The sequence below is a fragment of the Mus musculus genome, chromosome 16, assembly GCF_000001635.26.
Source record: "Mus musculus strain C57BL/6J chromosome 16, GRCm38.p6 C57BL/6J".
Taxonomy (NCBI): Eukaryota; Metazoa; Chordata; class Mammalia; order Rodentia; family Muridae; genus Mus; species Mus musculus.
This window is the reverse complement of record NC_000082.6, coordinates 25,803,032-25,821,614: the sequence shown is the minus strand read 5'-3', so window position 1 is coordinate 25,821,614 and position 18,583 is coordinate 25,803,032. Positions and strand designations below refer to the sequence as shown.

Sequence of the window (18,583 nt, the reverse complement as noted above, 5' to 3'; positions counted from 1 at the left end):
CTGTTATTCATGTTATTCTGTAGTACAATGTAAACTGAGAAGTAAGATAAATATTCTATTTTTTCCTAGGGCTTCATATACATGGCCAGTCTTTAACTGCATCCTGTACCTTCGGGTATCCTTTTCCTTTAACTCTGGGTCTCCCAGTGTTGCTCAGAGTGGCCTCAGGCTCCCTGTGTAGCTTGGAAATGGAGTTGAACTGCAACTCTCCATCTTGAGCTTCATGAGTAGCTATGATTACAGCCTTGTGCCCTGCTTCTGGTCCCTGGCTCTTTAATTTTTTTTTTTTTTTTTGACTGAGGCACAGGGATGGATGCATAAGCATTAGAAAAGCTATAGCCAGGACACATGGTAAGTTGGTTTCTTCAACATTTAAAATCAGAACCCCTTTGCACTAACTCAGGGTCCTGAAAAGTCAGTGATTCTTGATGAGGGTTGGGGGAAGCATTTCAAATTAATATATATATAACATGTATATACATATTATATATCATATATATATATATCAACAAAATATGATCTATGCTATAACCTCTACATGCATAAATGTATTATTCTTAGGAAATGATGTTTATCGCCTTAAATTATTTCATTTTATTTTGTTACTCTCTTCTTAACCCATTTTCATCTTTCACAACACACCCTGGAACCTGTCTATATTCTCGGACAGTGATACTTCTGATTGTCCCAACACTTTGTATTTTCCTGAAACTGCATATACAGCACCTCCTAAGAGTGTGCAGCAGTCAGGAACAAAGAGGCTGAATAGCACTAGGTACTGGTCAAAACCAATACATTTATTTGTCAGACTAGGCAAGACTTTTGCATTGAATATCATCTACTCTGGATAACTGTTCAATGTTCAGAGATGATTTCTTTCCTCATCGGATAAGCAATATTTGAACACAGAAGAGAGACAAATCCTGGGACACAGTGAAAACCATCCTGGGGCTCGGAGTCAGACTCTCTTACCGTCCAGGTGGCTGACTTGGCAGTGCTTGACTGCTGGAAGGACACATCGAAGCTGTGTGGGCCCGGGTAATCTGTGTTGGAGGGAATGGCAGGGGATGGAGAGAGGGCATCAAAGGTGGAGCTGGGCTGTGCATAGGGCGAGGGCGCCGTCACGCTATTCTGTGCGTGGTCTGTGTTGTAGGGGCTGGTGGACGAGGAGCCGTTCTGAATCTGCTGGTCCATGCTGTTCAGGAGCCCCAGGTTCGTGTACTGTGGCTGTAAAGACATCCAGACACCCCAACATTAGTCATGCAAGCCACAGTTCATTGCTCAATAAAATTGGCATTATTTGGTGTGCTTTGTAAAAATTTGGGCATGATGTCCCAAACACGTCATGTCCCAAGTAAAGCCACCCATCTGTGGTAGAAGGAAACACCCAGTGCAACTGTGTGATTGTTGGAAAATAGAGTACACACTCAAAACAGGTACAATGTGCTCAGGGCATGACACTGCTGAGAATTACTTTAAATACTTTCTGTATTACTTCTTGAAGAAGGAGGAAGAGGAGGAAGAGGAAGGAGAAGGAGAAAAGAGTGGAGGAGGAAGAGGAAGAAGAAAAAAGAAGGGGAGGAAGAAGAGGAAGAGGAGAAAAAAAGAGGGAGAGGAAGAAGAGGAGGAAGGGAAGGAGAAGGAAGAGGAAGAAAAAGAGAAGGAGGAATAGGAAGTAGTAGCAGTAGTAGTACTAGTAGAAGAAGAAGAGGAGGAGAAGGAGGAGGAGGAAGAGAAAGAAGAAGGAGAAGGAGAAGAAGAAGAAAAAGAAGAAGAAGAAGAAGAAGAAGAAGAAGAAGAAGAAGAAGAAGAAGAAGAAGAAGAAGAAGAAGAAGAAGAAGCCACCTCACTCTAGCTCTCACGTTGCTACAATATTCATAAGCAAAGAGAGCAACTGATAGGTTTATGAGAGTTGAGTATCAAATGGTTGCACACATAAGGCAAAATTTCTTTATAGCATTACATCTAAATTTATGTGACAGTTGATCATTCTGGGAACAAGCTTGAAATGACTAGGGTGAAATGGGGAGCATGGTTAGGGAAATGCCACCACGAACTTTCTTTTCTGAGATGATATTTTGTTTGCTTCTCAGATTAGATTCAAACTCGCTTTCGCCATCCTCCTGCCTTTTTCTCCAGAGGAGCTAGGGCTCATAGGCCTGAACCACCACGGTCAGCTTTACCACATGCAATGCAAGGTAACCCACAATACTAGCATGCCATCCAGCTCTAATTTTGAAGAATCTGTACTCTACATCTGTTAGCTAGAGATAAAATTCTGTGGTGGAGCTGGGCGTGGTGGCACATGCCTTTAATCCCAGCATTTGGTAGGTGGAGGCAGACAGATCCTATGAGTTCCAGGCCAACCTGGTCTATAGAGCTAGTGCCAGGATAGCCAGGACTACACAGAGAAATCCTGTCTCAAAAACCTAAATAAATAGATAAATAAATAAATAAATAAATAAATAAATAAATAAATAAATATTGAGGTGGACATAATTCAGAAATACTTGATAGTTCTTGTAGCTCCCAAGCACAGAGTTGGTTTGCACTAGATGATTATGAAATTCATCAAAATCTGCCTATTTACCTGAAAAACAACTTTCTCATAATCAGAGAAGGAAAAATAATTTACCCCTTGGATGGACTAGAACTTCTGAAACTGCCTAAGTCCTCTGACAGTGACTGTCAGTTGCCCCTTAATTAGAGTCACATTGAGCCTGTTTCCAGAGGGCTCACCAGCCTTTGGTTCTGTTTCTCTTGATGGCAATTTTTTTGAGCCATGGCAGCCTTGGTTTCTCTTCCAGCTAATGAAGGGGAACAGACTCATTCCTGTTGGTACATTTTTTAAAAAGGAGGTAAGGAGGCTAATTTTTCCATAGAAATATAATCCCGAAAGACTCAGGCTATGGAAAATAATGAAGCATAAAAATGATTTAAAAAAAGAAAACAGAAAAGAAAAAAAGGAAGGAAATAAAGGAAGAAGGAGAGAGAGAGAGAGAGAGAGAGAGAAAGAGAGAGAGGGAGAGAGAGGGCTTGAATTTTTGCTTTTCATTTTAAACTTTGAATTTAATAGCATGATTTTGTCCATCTTAACTCTGTCTCAGGAGAAGATAAACGGACTCAGTCATTCCATTCAGGCCAGAGAGCATCTGCTGCAATGCGCACAGCCGCACACCCAGCCCATTCCATTCAGGCACTCACATTCCACTGCTGAATGCTACCTCCCATTTGCTCTGTAAATAACTATTAATCTATTTACACTTATCCCCATGTTGACAAGTGCAGCTGTTTGTCCCGTCTTCTCTCCCTTCTGACTTTTACAGTGCCTACCCCTCTCCTACCTACCCTTCATCCTCGACCTCCCTTCCAGACGGGTGTGGCTAAACTACAGGTAGACAATGTGAGCAGCAGGGGAAAAAACACACACACAACCAGAGGCAGGTAAAAATGTGTCTACATTCTGCTAAACTAAAGCTCTTAGGTAGCAAGCTGGGGGGCCACAGCTTGGGAAGGGGATTGAAGAAACCTTATTTGTGTTTCCTTAAGGGTCAGTATACAAAGTACTCTTGGACGTCCTGTAGAAATCAGATAATGCTGGCAAGGGCGCGTGCTTCCCTACATCAGGACAATTAGGGAGGCAGTGGTCCCTGACAAAAAGGACAAAGGAGCCAGCAGAACACTTTCTCAGAGGCAGTAAAAGACTGCTGGCCCACCCCTCCCTTCCCCTCCAGCTACACAGCAGAAACATCAACTAATTGTGGGCTTGGGTAAGAACAAAGAGACACCGGCCCTTTGAATTTCCCCCTCCACCCCAATACATATAAAGAGAAAAGTTGGGGGCCAAGTTTTAAAAGCCAGTAAGCAAACACATCAGTTCTCCAAGGACTGAAGAAAAAGTAAAATTCCATTTACAGAGGCATCTCAAAGGCAGGCCCTGCCCTTGCTGCAAAGCTGAACACACTTGACACCAAAGAAGAAACTGTCTTCCCAAAGTCACTGAGAGCACTGGGATTGCTGGCTGACCTGCTTCTGATGCCATGTTCTTAAGTTCTATGCAGCTCAGTAAAATCCTAGACCAGAAACAGCATGGTTTGTTCCTACGAATTCCTCAATCTATATAAGATCAAACTAGAGTCTTCACTGTTGCATACATTCTATTTGTTATCCAGCAATAAGAAGTGGAAAATTGAAATAATTTACATTCTTCCCAAATTATGCTTAAAAAAAATTAAATCCAAGTAGTATATTCAATTGTCTCGGTTTTTAAAAATTATAACTTTAACACTCCCAATTGTGGTCTTAGTTGACAACAAAAACCCATCTTTGATTTTTTTCTAATGTCTATAAAAAGAAATGAACAAGCATGGGATCATGGTAAAAATAACATATATGCATAAGTCCTTCTTGGACACATTTCTTAGTTTGTTGGAAATCAGTAAGTAAATCAGAAATCAGTAAAGAAAAAGTCACAGGAAATAATAGTTCTATAGAAGTTACTTTTGAAATACCCACTATTTAAGAATTCTCACTTGTTTCTTTCTTTGATTGGAGGAGTTTCTGTGTACATTGACTGACCACACACCAATCAACAGTTCTCGGGATTGCAAGGGTTCTCCAGACAGGACTGGAAAATAAATTCTAGTGCTTAGTGCAAGATGAAACCTTAGGGCCTCTTCATCCACTGTTAAGTGTTTGTAATGCCTGATATTAGAAAGTCAAGAGATACCCAGTGGCATTTGAAGATGTTCCTTATAGCTCTCAAATGGAGTGTCTTAAGTTAACTGTGTTTAATCCTAGCATAAACCATCTTTCTTTGAAACTGGGTAGGTGATAGAAGAATCATTTTCCAGCAAAGGGAAGCTGGTGGAGAAGAGGAAATAATACTGCCCCCTTCTTTCTTCTCGGTAATCCCAGGAGCAGACAGAGAAGAAATGAGTTCTGCTGGAATGCTAACTGATTGTTGATGCTGACAAGGAAGAGTGTCAGAGACTATGAGGTGACATTTGTGCACTGGACACAAACACTGCCCTGGGAAGTTCACTGGGCATTTGTGTTTCCTATGTCACAAAGAATGCCATGGTATTTGAAATGAAGTATAGAGGAGAGTCTCTCTTTGTAATGACAAAGTTACTTGATCTCAGAATATCCCTAACATACTGTGCACACATAAAGAAAGAAGGAAGGTCAATTTTTATAAGCCTGTCCTGTCACATCTGAGAGAAGAGAAAGCCTTCTTTTTTTTTTCAGAAAATATGAACATGAAAATGGGCACAATTTGTCTGCTACCTGATGTACTCCTCATATAATAAGTGAGTTGATTTCCTCTGACTTTAGCCAGTTGGCTTATTTTCCATACAAGTTACTTGGAAATAGAATACTCCTTGACTGGACCCAAAGTATCACCGGTGCTTTCCCCTGAAGCATATTCATTTTCATCACAAATGAGCTGATCTTCACGCCGCAAGGATGCGCTCCCAAGAATATGCTACCCTCTGAGATGTTACAGAACAACCTTAGAATGTTGGGGGACACAGATATGGTTGTTACAGAACTAGGGATCCTCATGGCTGAAAAATCTGTTGGCTTTGATCATGGGCAAAGAACATAAATCACAACATAAAAGGAAGAGAAGTTTTTCTTTCTCTTCCTTCCATGTACGGTCTGCATCTACAGCTGTTAATAGACTCTGATCTCTATCCTACTAAACTTCAATGCGGATGTCCAGGACTAAGAGAGCATCAGACTAGAGTTTTCTTTGTCTTATCTGTTACAATATCTTAAGGATACAACCCCTGGAGCCTCATTTTATTTTACTTTCTTCAGTGACCATTTTAGATTTTGAACATGTTATAGACCTGAATTCCCTCCACATAAGCTCAGTAATGTTTTAGTAGGTTGTAATGAGCAAAGTCTATCTTAAACACCTCAATTTATAGTCACTTGAAGTTCAAAATATATCACCTTCTTATAAAAATTAACACCAAAAAAGTATCAAAACAAGTCATTTGAACATGGCCTTACAAATGGGGCTTAAGTTGTGTGTGGAAAAAAAAAAATCAAAAGACATATCTTGTCCCCATATTTACCTGTGGAAGGCAAATATCCCAATCTCTCTTCTTTAGATATTGCCATCTATGCTACATACTTTGAGATCTTGTGGAAAAAAATAAACAATGTATTTCCTTTGGAAAAAAATATTTTTGGCTCTTGAATGACTGTTGGGTAAGGGGATTAGACCTCTTCAGTGCTTCTCATATTTCTGTTTGGATTTTCGAGTGTAACGAAACTCTGAGTCCTGGCGGCAAGGGCTTAAGTCTTGACATTACCAGCTATGTGCTCTTCCCCTGGGTGAGGAAGGTGAGCAAATTTGACCCCAGCTTCCTATGGGCTAAGAATCTTCATGAAACCATAAACACAATGGAAAGGTACCACCAATTTTCCCACACTCTATAAGGCCCCCTGAGACACTATTTTAAAATGGGGCTATGATCCTATTTTCAAAACAGGTGCATGGAGTCATCATTTTTGTCTCTGTTAAGATTTGCCTGGTCAAACCCTAAATAAATAAATTTTAAAAGAAAAATCTGTCTCAGTGGCATAGTTCCCTCAGTGGATATAATCTTTTGCCTCAGACTTCAACGAGGGTCCTTTGTGAGCCTTCTACAGCTGTCTTGGGAAAAGAAAACAGTTTCTTCACTGCCTTGGCTTCATAAAACCTTCATTCCATTCCTCACTCATTAGCACACGGCACTCCATTTTGATCCAATAATATTAGCAGGATAGTGCTTTTCAACAAATACAGCCTAAGGGAGGAATGCTTGCCATTTTTCAACCTTCTGCTACCTGTCCTACTTCAGAAAATGATGGTTTGCTTTATGCTAGAATTGAACATAATTAACTGAAAGCATTCTGTTTCAGGTCAAGAAGATATTTACAGTAGGATGTTCTGTTAGATCAACATCTTTCTACCTTAAACACAGAGGTCCTGGCATCTTTTCTGAAAACCATATTTTATTAAGAAAAAGGTATTTTGCCTTTTTGGTTGCTATACAATCATAAAAAATGAGTCACTGAAAATAAAACTTATCCATTCACATAATGAACAAAATGTAAGAATAAAGTATTTAAGTGAAAACAAAACCTAAAGTATAGGCCGAGTACCAACTAGAATATTTTATCATAAAGTTTCAAGAATCATGGAGGGACAAAATTCTATGATATATGAGAGATGTCCTTAAAACCTCCATGATCAGGTCAGACAAACAGATTAAGTTTGGGTGTCAAAGAGACAAACATGTCAACAAAAACTACTCAGAGAGTTTTCAGAGGTAGAAAAGGTGGAGCACATTGAAGAGAAAACTTAACCGAAATTTAGCTAAAGAGAAATGTCTGAAGTTCAGTTAAGAGAGGGAAATTTTAACTCCAGGGCTTTAGTAAGTATGCACCCCGGTAATCAGGACAGAGATGTACAAATCACGAGGAAGCTCAAGGCTGACACCACTATACACCAAGAAAATGAAGGCTTGATGCACAGTAGAAATATACTTTTAATTAGTTTCATAATTCTTAACACATATTAGAGAAGGATACTCAGAGCTTCAGTGTGTTGAACCTGTCAGCTACTCATTAAAGTTCAGGGAGAAGTATGTTTATGGCTGGGTTTTGGTTTTTTTTTTTTTTTTTTTTTTTTCTGTTTTGCTCTGTAAAGGCATCATAAGTCCAGAGTAAGCATATATTTTGCTAGCTCTATTTATGCATGGGGTAATGTTGGGGAAAGGCAGTTCACGATAATGAAGATCTTCCGTAAGAGTAAGGCCATCTACATGGGAAATACAACCCAGTGGCTGCAGAACTCATCAACCATTCTCAGTTCATCTGCTTCATCTACATCCAATGCCATGACATAAAACAGTAGGGCGATTACATTGCAGGAGATGTGTAGCTCATGCTGACATGACTTGGAAGACACTGATTTCAATAAATAATGATGACTGCCCATAGTAAACACTAAAATGGGATACGTGTTTAGTATTCATATGCAAACCTCTCTGCAGAAAGATATTAGCTATTATTGATGTTAACACTCCTTTGGAGTCTTCATCTTGGGCTTTATAATATTCAAGGGCTTTGCATTCTTGGTCTTCATGTGTCCTCATAGGTATTCACATTTTATATTTATTTTAAAAATGAAGGAACTGGAGCTCATGGGTTAAAATAATTTGCTCAATATTACACTAAGAGCCACAGTGTGATGAGAGTGAAGTGAATCATCTCATTGGCCTTCTTTCTGTGTGCCTGGGAATGTCTGCCTGGAATACTCATCTTAAATTTACATTTAAGGAACGTGATCTTTTCATATAGCTAAAGGCTTCCACCCTTCCCAGTAAGCCATTTCCTGTTCTAAGGATTCCTCTACTTAATCCATAATTACAGAAAGAGTAGCTCTTTGGAACTTCCTTTTTTTTTTTTTTTTTTTTTTTTTTTTTTTTTTGGTGTTTCCATGGGAAAGACTGTGTAAATCTATTCATGGCACTCTTAAACTCTGAATATTGAGTCCCAAGAGAAAAATCAATATTCTCTTAAGAAATTATCTTTTGGGGGCTGGATAGATGGCTCAGTGGTTAAGAGCACTGACTGCTTGTCCAAAGGTCCTGAGTTCAAATCCCAGAAACCACATGGTGGCTCACAACCATCTGTAATGAGATCGGATGTCCTCATCTGTAGTGTCAAAGACAGTTACAGTGTACTTACATATAATAAATAAAAATTAAAATAAAAAAGAAATTATCTTTAAACTGACCAGAGAGGTAGTCACTACAGCTTCCCTTTGGCAAATGACCCTCCCTTCAACTTTTCAGAAGTGAACTCTTGCTTCAGTATTTAACTTTCTGCTTCCATGTCCTCTGCACACACCCTGTCTCACTGCCCAGACAGATGAGCCCACCTTGGACTCCCATTTTCACATCCCTTCCTCTTGGTACTACATAATTATCATTGCAACTGCAGTCAGTAAATATTATAAACATTGGTCTGCTCCACCAGACAATAAATTCATGGGAGATCATATGTATTGTAGTCAGGGACAAATCTCTCTTACTTGAAGAAATGTCTGTGGCACAGCAGATGTCAGGAATCTGTTCTTTCAAAAACAAGTACAGGATCCTTCAACTTTAAGTCACATTCAGAAAATCTCTTCCTTATTCTAAGGTAACTAAGCTATCCTGGCTTACCCTCAAGCAGCTCTGCATTCACACTGCATTCATCTCTGTGCCCATCTGTCAGCTGAGAATATAGGGCATCTCCTATAATCTCTCTGACCTTTGCTTTGTGTTTTTTATGCTCTCTGTAGATGGGAATTGTTGTTTGAGCTTCAGCATTGGTGGGAACTCACAGCAGAAGAGCCAGAATTGTCACTCACTCACAGTGAGTAATAGCTGGTGGCTCACACCTAACCGAGGAGCTTAATAAGGAGCCTCTACTTCCTGAAAATGAACACAGACTCACATTTGTGCCAAGGCAAAGATTTTTTTTTAACCTGATGGTCTAGACTTTCTTTTCAATGCATGTAGGTCAGCCATATGACTCTCCATTTTGATGGTCTTGTTTTTATTATTTACGTCCTACTAAAGACAATTACGGGCAAATATAGGTTCCTTTGGAAAGAAACTACTTGAATAAAAGCTTAGAGATGCCTTTAGTTTCTAATAGGCCACTGACTTGGCCTAGCCCTGTCTGACTTGTACAATTTTCTGCCTAGATAGTCAGAAAATTTTAGAATTTTTCACTCTGTTTCAGAACAGTGACAGGATTGACGAATTACAAATGTTTGTTTGGAGGAGCCAAGACTTGGCTTATCAAACTTATAATCTGTTTCTTGGAAATGATCTCAGTGCATGACCTTCCAGGCTCTCTACCTGCCACATGCCCAGAGGCCTACCCAGCAATCGTTAGTTGCAAGGTAGACACTGGAGCACTAAGCAAGTATACTCCTGAGTCTTGCCACTTGCAAATGAAGAGCACAGGGCCACCCGTTCTCATTCTATTTTTGCTTCCTTGTCTTCGAGGTTCAGCTCCAGGGATCAAATGTGGGGTCTGCTGCTGGTCTCTGCGCTAGCCCTCTAATTTACTTTTGCTTGTCAGCTGCCTGGCTGATTGCTACATATTTCATTTCATCTGAGGTAAACGTTTAGATGCCTTACGATACTTTGTAATTAGACAGTGTGACGTAGCTGGCATTGGGGTCCTCCTCTAACCTGTCACTGCTCACTGCAAAACAAAACTGAAGTTAGCAGCTCTGGCGAAGGCCTGCCTCACTCTGGAGGTCATTTAGCTCCTTGTCTCACTTTATTGACCTCAGTCAAAAAGTGGCCCTTTGTCATCCGGCTCAACAGTGGGCGTCTAGGAGGGAAAAGGCTTAGATGACATGATTAAGCAAAATGACTTCGGATTTTTCAGAGCATAGAAGCTAATCAGAGGAGGGTGTTTGCCAGTCACCAAGCTCATTCACCCACATTAAACTATCCACATCTCTGGTGATTAGCCTTAGACACACAGGGGACAGACTGAATCAAGAAATCAGCATAGGAGTAAGTAAACACTTTAACTGCAATACAAGATAAAAATCTAATCTCTCGCTCCCTTTTAACCACACACATTCTCTGCTCTCATAGGCAATCAATTATAAGAAAGTAGCATGTACTCTGCCCTGTTTACCTGTTAAGAGTACAGCCCATTCTTAAGCCAGGGGACTGACCCATCTTTCAAAAACCTTTCTTGCCGCTTGAAATTTTAACAGAAGTGAGTTAAACTCCCCATACTGCAGGAAACCCAAAAATCAATCAAACAACCAAATATCCTGCCAGACATCAGGAAAAACCATGTGTTTCGGTTACCTACAGAATATACCAAGGACAAACCTTGCATATTTATAGTATTTTGCCTGCCATTTAAAAATAGTCTTTTTTTGTTTGTTTGTTTTTGGTTTTTTTGTTTTTTTTGTTTTTTTTGTTTTTTTTCGAGACAGGGTTTCACTGTATAACCCTGGCTATCCTTGAACTCACTTTGTAGGCCAGGCAGGCCTAGAATTCAGAAATCTGCCTGCCTCTGCCTCCCGAGTGCTGGGATTAAAAGCATGTGCCACCACGCCCGGCTTTAAAAATAGTCTTATTTTTATGAGATACCAAAAACCACATTTCTATCTGAATATACCAGTTGAAGCCAGAGCAACAAATGGCCATCCAAACCGTTCAGAGAAAATGGTTTAGCAGCCCTGTAGAGGACTCAGAAGCAAATATCCCACTCCCTATCATTTGAGAGGTGTCAAACTAGCGACAGAGTAAAAGCATGTGGTGCACACGGCTTCGGAGGACAGAAAGAACTCTTGTTCTGAATGTCAGTTACATGGGACTCCATGGGTAGAGTACTTCTCCCAGAAAGCATTAATGACTACAAAGGACTCCATCTGGAGATATATAGATGGGCCTGTGAAGGCTGGGGTACAAATAGCAAGCAAGAAAAGGAGTCTCTCCCTCCACCTCCTCAGTCAGGTTTTTGGCCTTTTTAGTGCATGGACACTGCCTGCTGAGATAATTCCCCGTGTGCGCGCGATGCTTAGAAGAACTGCCTTTACCTCACCTGGTATTGCCATGTGTCTCTGTGTGATGGGTCTTCTACCTTAGTCTGAGAAGTGTCTCCCATAGTCTGCTTAAAAGTAGTCAAGCCATCCCCCGGACATCTGATGTTGTTGCCTTTTGTGAGGGGTAATGGTTTTCCTTTTAATTCTGATTCCATCAATAGACTGACACTAATCCAGACTGATTTGAGTAAACAGAGTATATTCCCCATTGTCTCTGTGATCTGAGAAAGAATCAGCCTCTGAAAGATCACTGCCTTGGTTGGAAATGGCCCCTGTGGGGGTTTTGCGCAAGCTTGAAAGGAAGAAAGAGAAGGCTGTTGCAGAGTCCTGTCTAAAGCAAGCCCTCTTTGGGGGTGGTAATTCTCAGAGGGGTATTATACTAACTGCACCTATTAGTGGCTTCTGCACCAATAAGAACCGGGAACTATTTCCTTTGTAGTGTTTCCAGAGTGGCTGATGAGAGTGGTTCATGACTTTTTACCTCTGGCCACCCACCACAGCTTTTATACATATTTTATCCCCCCCCCCAACTTTTTTTTTTTTTTTTTGGTCCCTCAGGAAACAAGAAAAAATGTTCAGGTTAAAAGTTTTGAATGAAATATCAATTTTTTTCAAAAATATTTCAAAGTTAATCCCCTTCCCATGATCAATGTGTGATTCATCTTAACGCCAGCTGCTCAATTTTAAATTGACAAACAGTTTTTTATCTGGGAAGGCCATCTCAGCTTACATCTACAGTCATGCAACCTTACTTTGTCTTCTTTTTGAATGACTTCATTTAAAACTTAGGGCTCATGAGTTGGTCACAGTACAACATCAAGTAAGTTTAGAAATGGAAAAACCCATGGCAGAGGCGGGTAGTGGTGCACACCTTTAATCCCAGCACCCCAGAGGCAGAGGCAGGAGCGTCTCTGAGTTCAAGGCCAGCCTGGTCTACAAAGTGAGTTCCAGGACAACCAGGGCTACAATGAGAAACCCTGTCTTGAAAAATGAACAAACAAACAAACAAAGTCCCATGTCTGAAATGGAGAGGAATGCTATTTTGAATAGAACACTTCCAGATCATGTAAGAAAATCAAGTGTAAATTATAAGGCATTGTCTTTGTGAAGACCCTGTATACATTTCACTCAATTATTTCTTCAAAGGAGACTGGATGACAGATGGCATTTTGTGAAACTCTTCTGTATGCCTTAAAGTCTACAGGGCTAAAAAGATGATGAGTTTGGGCACTTTTGGACTATGTTTGGTATAATCAAGTATATGGGAAAGGAAGAGAAAGGGGAGTGAGACAAGCTGGGGTGTTCCTCCACTGATCATGGAGCTCAGCCCTCTTTCCTACCCTTCTTCCCTACGTCTCTTGATTTTTATCTATTTCATTTTGATTTTTTTAAAAAAAAAATCAGACTCTAGCTTGAACTTGCTGGAACTTGCAGTGTAGACTGGGGTAGCCTCAAACTTACTGCAGTGTCCTGGTCTCTGCCTTAAGAGTGCTGGAGTTTCAGGTCTACACCACACCAGGCTTTTCTTTGTCTTTAGATCAAGTCATCAACTCCCCCATTAGCATCTATCCATCCATGGTCCGTCCTACTACTCTCGCTGTTCTAGGCTTCTCTCTCAGTTGTCTGCATCTCTTCCTTGGAGAAATAGAGTGATGGGGTCAGGGGTAGGGACTGTGGAAGGGAAGTTCAGTATTGCAGACAAAGATAGGTCTCTTCCCAACATGACTTTTCAGATGCTATTGTTCCCCAGCCCCCCAAAAATAAAATTTTAAACTCTCATGGGTAAGATGATTTATGTGAGAAATTAAAGACTAAATGTGTTACGTATGTTTTTCTTAACTTGGTGGTGGGGTGGGATGGTATTGCCACCTGAATATCTCTCTGCTCTGAAACCTTCCAACTGGAATTCTCATGTTGAGCAAATCTCACAGATGGATTTGGTCTTCCATATTTATCTCTAGAATTTCAATTTTTATTGAGAGAAGAGGCCAGAATAGAAGGTTTATCCTGGACCTATGATGACTAGAAAATATAATTAATTCATAACAAAGAAAACCATCTGAACTTTGTCCCTAATTCTGATTATAAACTAATGACACTATCTCCATTGAAGTCTATGGAACTAAACAGGTGATTCTCCATGCCTTCCAGCTCAAGTCATCTGTGGGCTAATTCTTCTCTTTTGCTATAGTGTGCCCCCTAGCACCCCAGAGTGTGTCATCAAAGTTAGCAATCTCAAACTTGTGAACAGAATTCATGTTTCAAAGCATAAAAGCCCTTGTAGTTCTCTCTCACGGTTTCTGTGAAAGCCCTTCATTTTTAATGCTGAGAAGTATATAAAATTAATATACTTTCTTTTGAAATAAGTATGCCTTGAACTGATTCTGTTTTCCCTTAGTTTATTAACTTTATACCTATATTCTTTGCACACTGATTTCCAACCCTCCATTATCTGCTGAATTATAGAAGCTCTAATGTGAAATATTTTTCACAAATAATCACAACTAATTTATGTTCTCTCTCCCCTCTGTCTTTCTGTCTCAGTCTTTGTCCTTTTGTCTGTCTCTTTCTGTCTGTCTCTCTCTCAGAAGCTACAGTGTGCCTCTTAAGCTAGTTTTATGTTGGAATCATTTATGAGCACATTCTGTCCTTCCTAGGCTGGCAAATTCTCAAAAGAATCTGGCTACTACTTACTCACTCCTGCCTTCCTTTTGAGAACAGTCCATGTGTCTAAAGTTAGTTTTCAGGGCTTACTGGGTCATACAGAAATGTTCTTTTTTAATGGGAAAATGAACATTTGTGTGGATTGTGGCTGATGTCTGATCCACTGGCAAATATATATTACTTCTTATTTGGGAATAGTTTATTTAAGGAAAAATATGAAAATAATAGAGTCCATTTTTAAAGTAATCAAATAATTTGTATACCAACTAGAAGATTTTTGCAAATGAAAAGGAGTGCTATTAATAATTTTGCTGGAGAGGCAGATATAAACAGGGTAAAACAAGACTAAGTATTCCCAATTTATCTCTGGCAGGAACCCCAGCTATTGAAGAGAGCTATGGGCAGAGCATACATGAGTTGAGTGAGATCTGGGAAAGAGTTCCTTTCTGCTATTCCAACTGGTACAGCAAAGCTCACTGTAAATATACAGAACTGGAAGCCCAATGTGTAGCAAGTTTGAGAAATGCATTTTTCTACTTCCATGCAGTTCACGGCTAAGCCATTTCATCTTTCCTCCCTAGGAGCTCTCACACAGAGTTCCGACTGCACAGTTCTCTGCTCAGAGCTTATCCTTGATTTGCCACACCACTGTCAACACACTCCCCTCTCAGTAGCATGGACCTTGCTTAGCCACTCTAATATTTTTAACCTTATGTCCTAATGACTCCATACTTTCTATTCCATTGAACTACATGACGTTTCTGAGCATGCCAGTCAGCACCCAACCCGTGTGCCTTCTGTGTTTTATCATTTCCCTTAAAAAAATCTTCCTTCCTTCTTCCAAGTCTAGACTTAAGAGAGCTCTGTCTGTCCCTTCAAGTTCAGCTGCATCCAGCATATACATATGGGATTTCCTGATTGTCCTAGGAGGGGTTTTTATTCTGCTCTGACACTTTGCATTTTGCTTACACTTCCCTACCGCACTGAAGTCTTCCACTGTGAATCAGATGAACTTCTGGAGTAGCTACCTTTCCTTTTGACATTTCAAGTCATTGTGTTCTAAATCCCAAATCCCCTGTTCTGCTGGATACTCTCTATAAGCACCGTTAAAATTAGCAATGGATGATAGAGAACACCTTTGCCCACCACCCAACCTTCTTGTCGTCAGGTATCAAAGGAGAGGGGTTAGTCCACTAGGTTTAGAAAACACTGCCATCTTCAAAACAAGTACAACTATAAATAAACCTTATGGCAATTCCGAAAAGACTTTCTTTTTTAACTGAGTTCTCTTTTGATCATTAGTGCTGTCTCTATCCCTTTTTTATTATCAATATAAAATCAAAGGTGAAAAACATTCAACAACAAAGCAAACAGTTTGACTTGATAGCTGCAAGAGAAGATATTTTTACCCTACGTTCCTTTCTCCTAAGCACACACCAAAGAAAGCTAGTGGTAACATATTTCTTAGCCTTTTCACTCAAATCCTCCTTGATGAACCACATCTCATGGCCACAGACACATCCTTCATTAACAGGGCAGAGTACGGAATTCATTCTAAATCCTGTGTTCAAACCTAGGAAAGTTTGTGGCCGATTTGTGTTTAAGAAATGAATGTAGTTTGCGGAAAGAACAGCCAGTCCTGTCGGGCTGCTGTGGGTAACATTCATTCATTCTTTTGCCCCCCCCCCCCCCACACACACCCCTGTTGAGGATCACTGCTCTCCTAAAAAACAACCAGAACAAACAAGCTTCCCCTTATCTAGATAAAGGATAAGTGTTTCTTTATTAGACCATCTCTTTTCCAATAGTAGCGAGGAAGGTATGATCTATGATCTGCCATCTAAGATCTCTTTCTCCCAGTCCCTTCTGGGCTTGAGGGCACTCAATTGGAAAACAGGTAGGGCAAGGCAGCCTCGTGAGTGACTATGTGGCTGACACCCGTAGTCAATCTACAGCTGATGCCTGCCACTGTTCTTGGTCTGAGAAGGTTCCTTATCTCAAGCCCTGCATGGGAACCCTTAGGACTGGCATTTACTAACAAAGAAGTAGAACACTGCCCCCCATTTAAAATACAGCCACTAGAAAAGGCCAGAGATAGGGAAAGCTTGCCTGCCTGGACCATGCAGGCCCCGAGGTCAGTGACCTGGCCTGCCCAGGGCTCTAGCTGCTGCCACAGCACTTTCCCCGAAGCATTGCATAAGTACTTCATGGAAATCTCTCTGGGCAGCTCCCTGAGTTACAACAGTCCTCTTCAGAGTGTATAGAGCTGCTCCACACAGTGCCAGATACAAAGTAGTAAATAGTACATAGTGGCATACATAGAGCACTCTCAAATACAAAATGAGAAACAATCGACTCCAAGTAGTAAAATGGAGAGGTTTGAGTCTTGGTCTCTATTTAGTATCATTTCACAAAAAGGTCCTTTTCCCTCTCCAAACTAGGGTTGGTTCAGCAAAGATCTTCCTGAAACAAAGTTGTCCTCTTGTCTTCTCATATCTTCTCTCTTCCCTACCCTATCACCAGCCTTCCCCCCCACCCCCACCCACACATAGGAGCCCCCACACAGACACACACATACACATGTACACACATGAGCCTGCACATAGACAAAGACACACACACACACACACACACAGAGATACCGATGTATTATTATAGCAGGGGTGGGGGCACCAGTCTAGGGCTTTTGTTTGTTCGTTCCTTTTTGTTGTGTTGTTGTTTTAGAAAGTAGAGTTTGATCTGGGAAGAAATTCCTTCCTTGTGACACTCTATCTGAATCTGGGATGGTTTCAAGCTTGGCACTAGGTCCCAGTGCAGGCTTGTTACTTCCCCATTGTCACACAAGGCCACAACTTTAAGCCCTGCCTGTCACTTCTTGCCATAGCCGTCTTCCCTCTGGACCCTTTCCTGCTCATTAGCAGCTTTCCTAAGTCCAGCTCTGCTGCAGGGGAATAACTGGAAAGTTGAAGAGAGTACAGGGAGGGAACATGCTGCGCCTTTACTAATCTTTGAATTATCAACTCAAATTCCCAGTAAGTTTAAAAAATTATTTTAAGTCAGAGTACATTATAGTTATTAAACAATCTTTGTTAGATATTACATTCCTTTTATATCCTCAATCTATCCAGGTTTAACAATTCTTGCTATTTCTATGTTGATGGGTACAGATGAACATGAATATCAAAGTGCCATTTGTTCTTTATTAAAACTCCATAGTCACAGAAGCAAGTGGACCCAAATATTTAGAGGCAGCACTAGATATTAATGAGAAGCCCGCACAGACAGGGAAGCCAGTCGTAACAGGACCTGGCCATGAAGTTACCACATAATGCATACACTGATGGAAGAGAAGAAGGCCCCATGAAGCAAGTGAGGAAAATGATTTAGACAACAGGAAGTTCAGCCATGTTCTTTTGTAGCTGTCTTCTAGGACAGTACATTCCAGCAGCTGGCCCATCAGCCTCCGACACCCTCACTGTACTCTGTGTAGCATTTGAAAAGCCTGTGTAGTGGTATTTCCTTCATGATAAGGCTGCCATATTCTTGCACATAAAAATTACCATTTCTATGAAAGGCAGTTTTCCCGAAGATATATACCATTGTCATTTTTTAAAATTATTTTTCTTTTCTGATACTATTTTTTTAAGACAATCATTTCTTTGTACCTTGGCGCTAGGCTTGTAATATCCTCACCCATATCTTAGAATTAACTTTGCTTTCCTCTTTCACATTCACACAGACAGCTCCTAGACACTTGAAAATTACTGCACAAAACAGCTTAACAAATACAAATGAAATTAGATGGACAGACTGATCGTTTCTTAATTATGAAAACGGAGCAACATTGGACGCGGCGGAAAGAGCCAGACGCACATACAACTTATAGCGTTTCTTTAAAATTGTTTGCTAAAATTATAAGCTCCCTTTCAATGGTAAAGCAAAACAAGAAACTCGAGTTCCTCTAGCAAGGACAGGCAAGACTGCCTGTCTGGTTTAAAGGAAAGCAGGAACTTCCTTTTCCTCCTTGAGATAACTTGATATTTCCCCTGTTATATTTGCACAGTTCAGGTGTCTAGACAACAGCATGGTCAATCACACAGCACTGGCCTTGCTCTACGGCCCTTTCCTTCTCATCCTCTTGCGGTGGGAGCTGGGTGCTATGGTTTGTTTTGGCTATTAAGGAGCTAGATTCCCCGCACCTCAGACGCTTTTAAAACAAGCATTCACCTGGGAGGGTTCCCATCGGAAAGGAAAGACTGGACTCTTTCTGGACAGGCAGCC

At 40.6% G+C, this 18,583-nt stretch overlaps 1 protein-coding gene across 11 annotated transcripts in view; it reads right to left on the bottom strand.

Annotated features, from left to right (window-relative positions):
• Trp63 (transformation related protein 63) overlaps positions 1-18,583 on the bottom strand; it is a 208,326-nt gene that overhangs the window by 70,474 nt on the left and 119,269 nt on the right. For all 11 annotated transcript variants that reach the window (XM_006522000.2, XM_006522002.1, NM_001127259.1 and 8 more), the window contains one exon: positions 973-1,227. In XM_006522000.2, the coding sequence (XP_006522063.1) occupies positions 973-1,227 (255 nt within the window). The remainder of the gene's footprint in view (positions 1-972; positions 1,228-18,583) is intronic.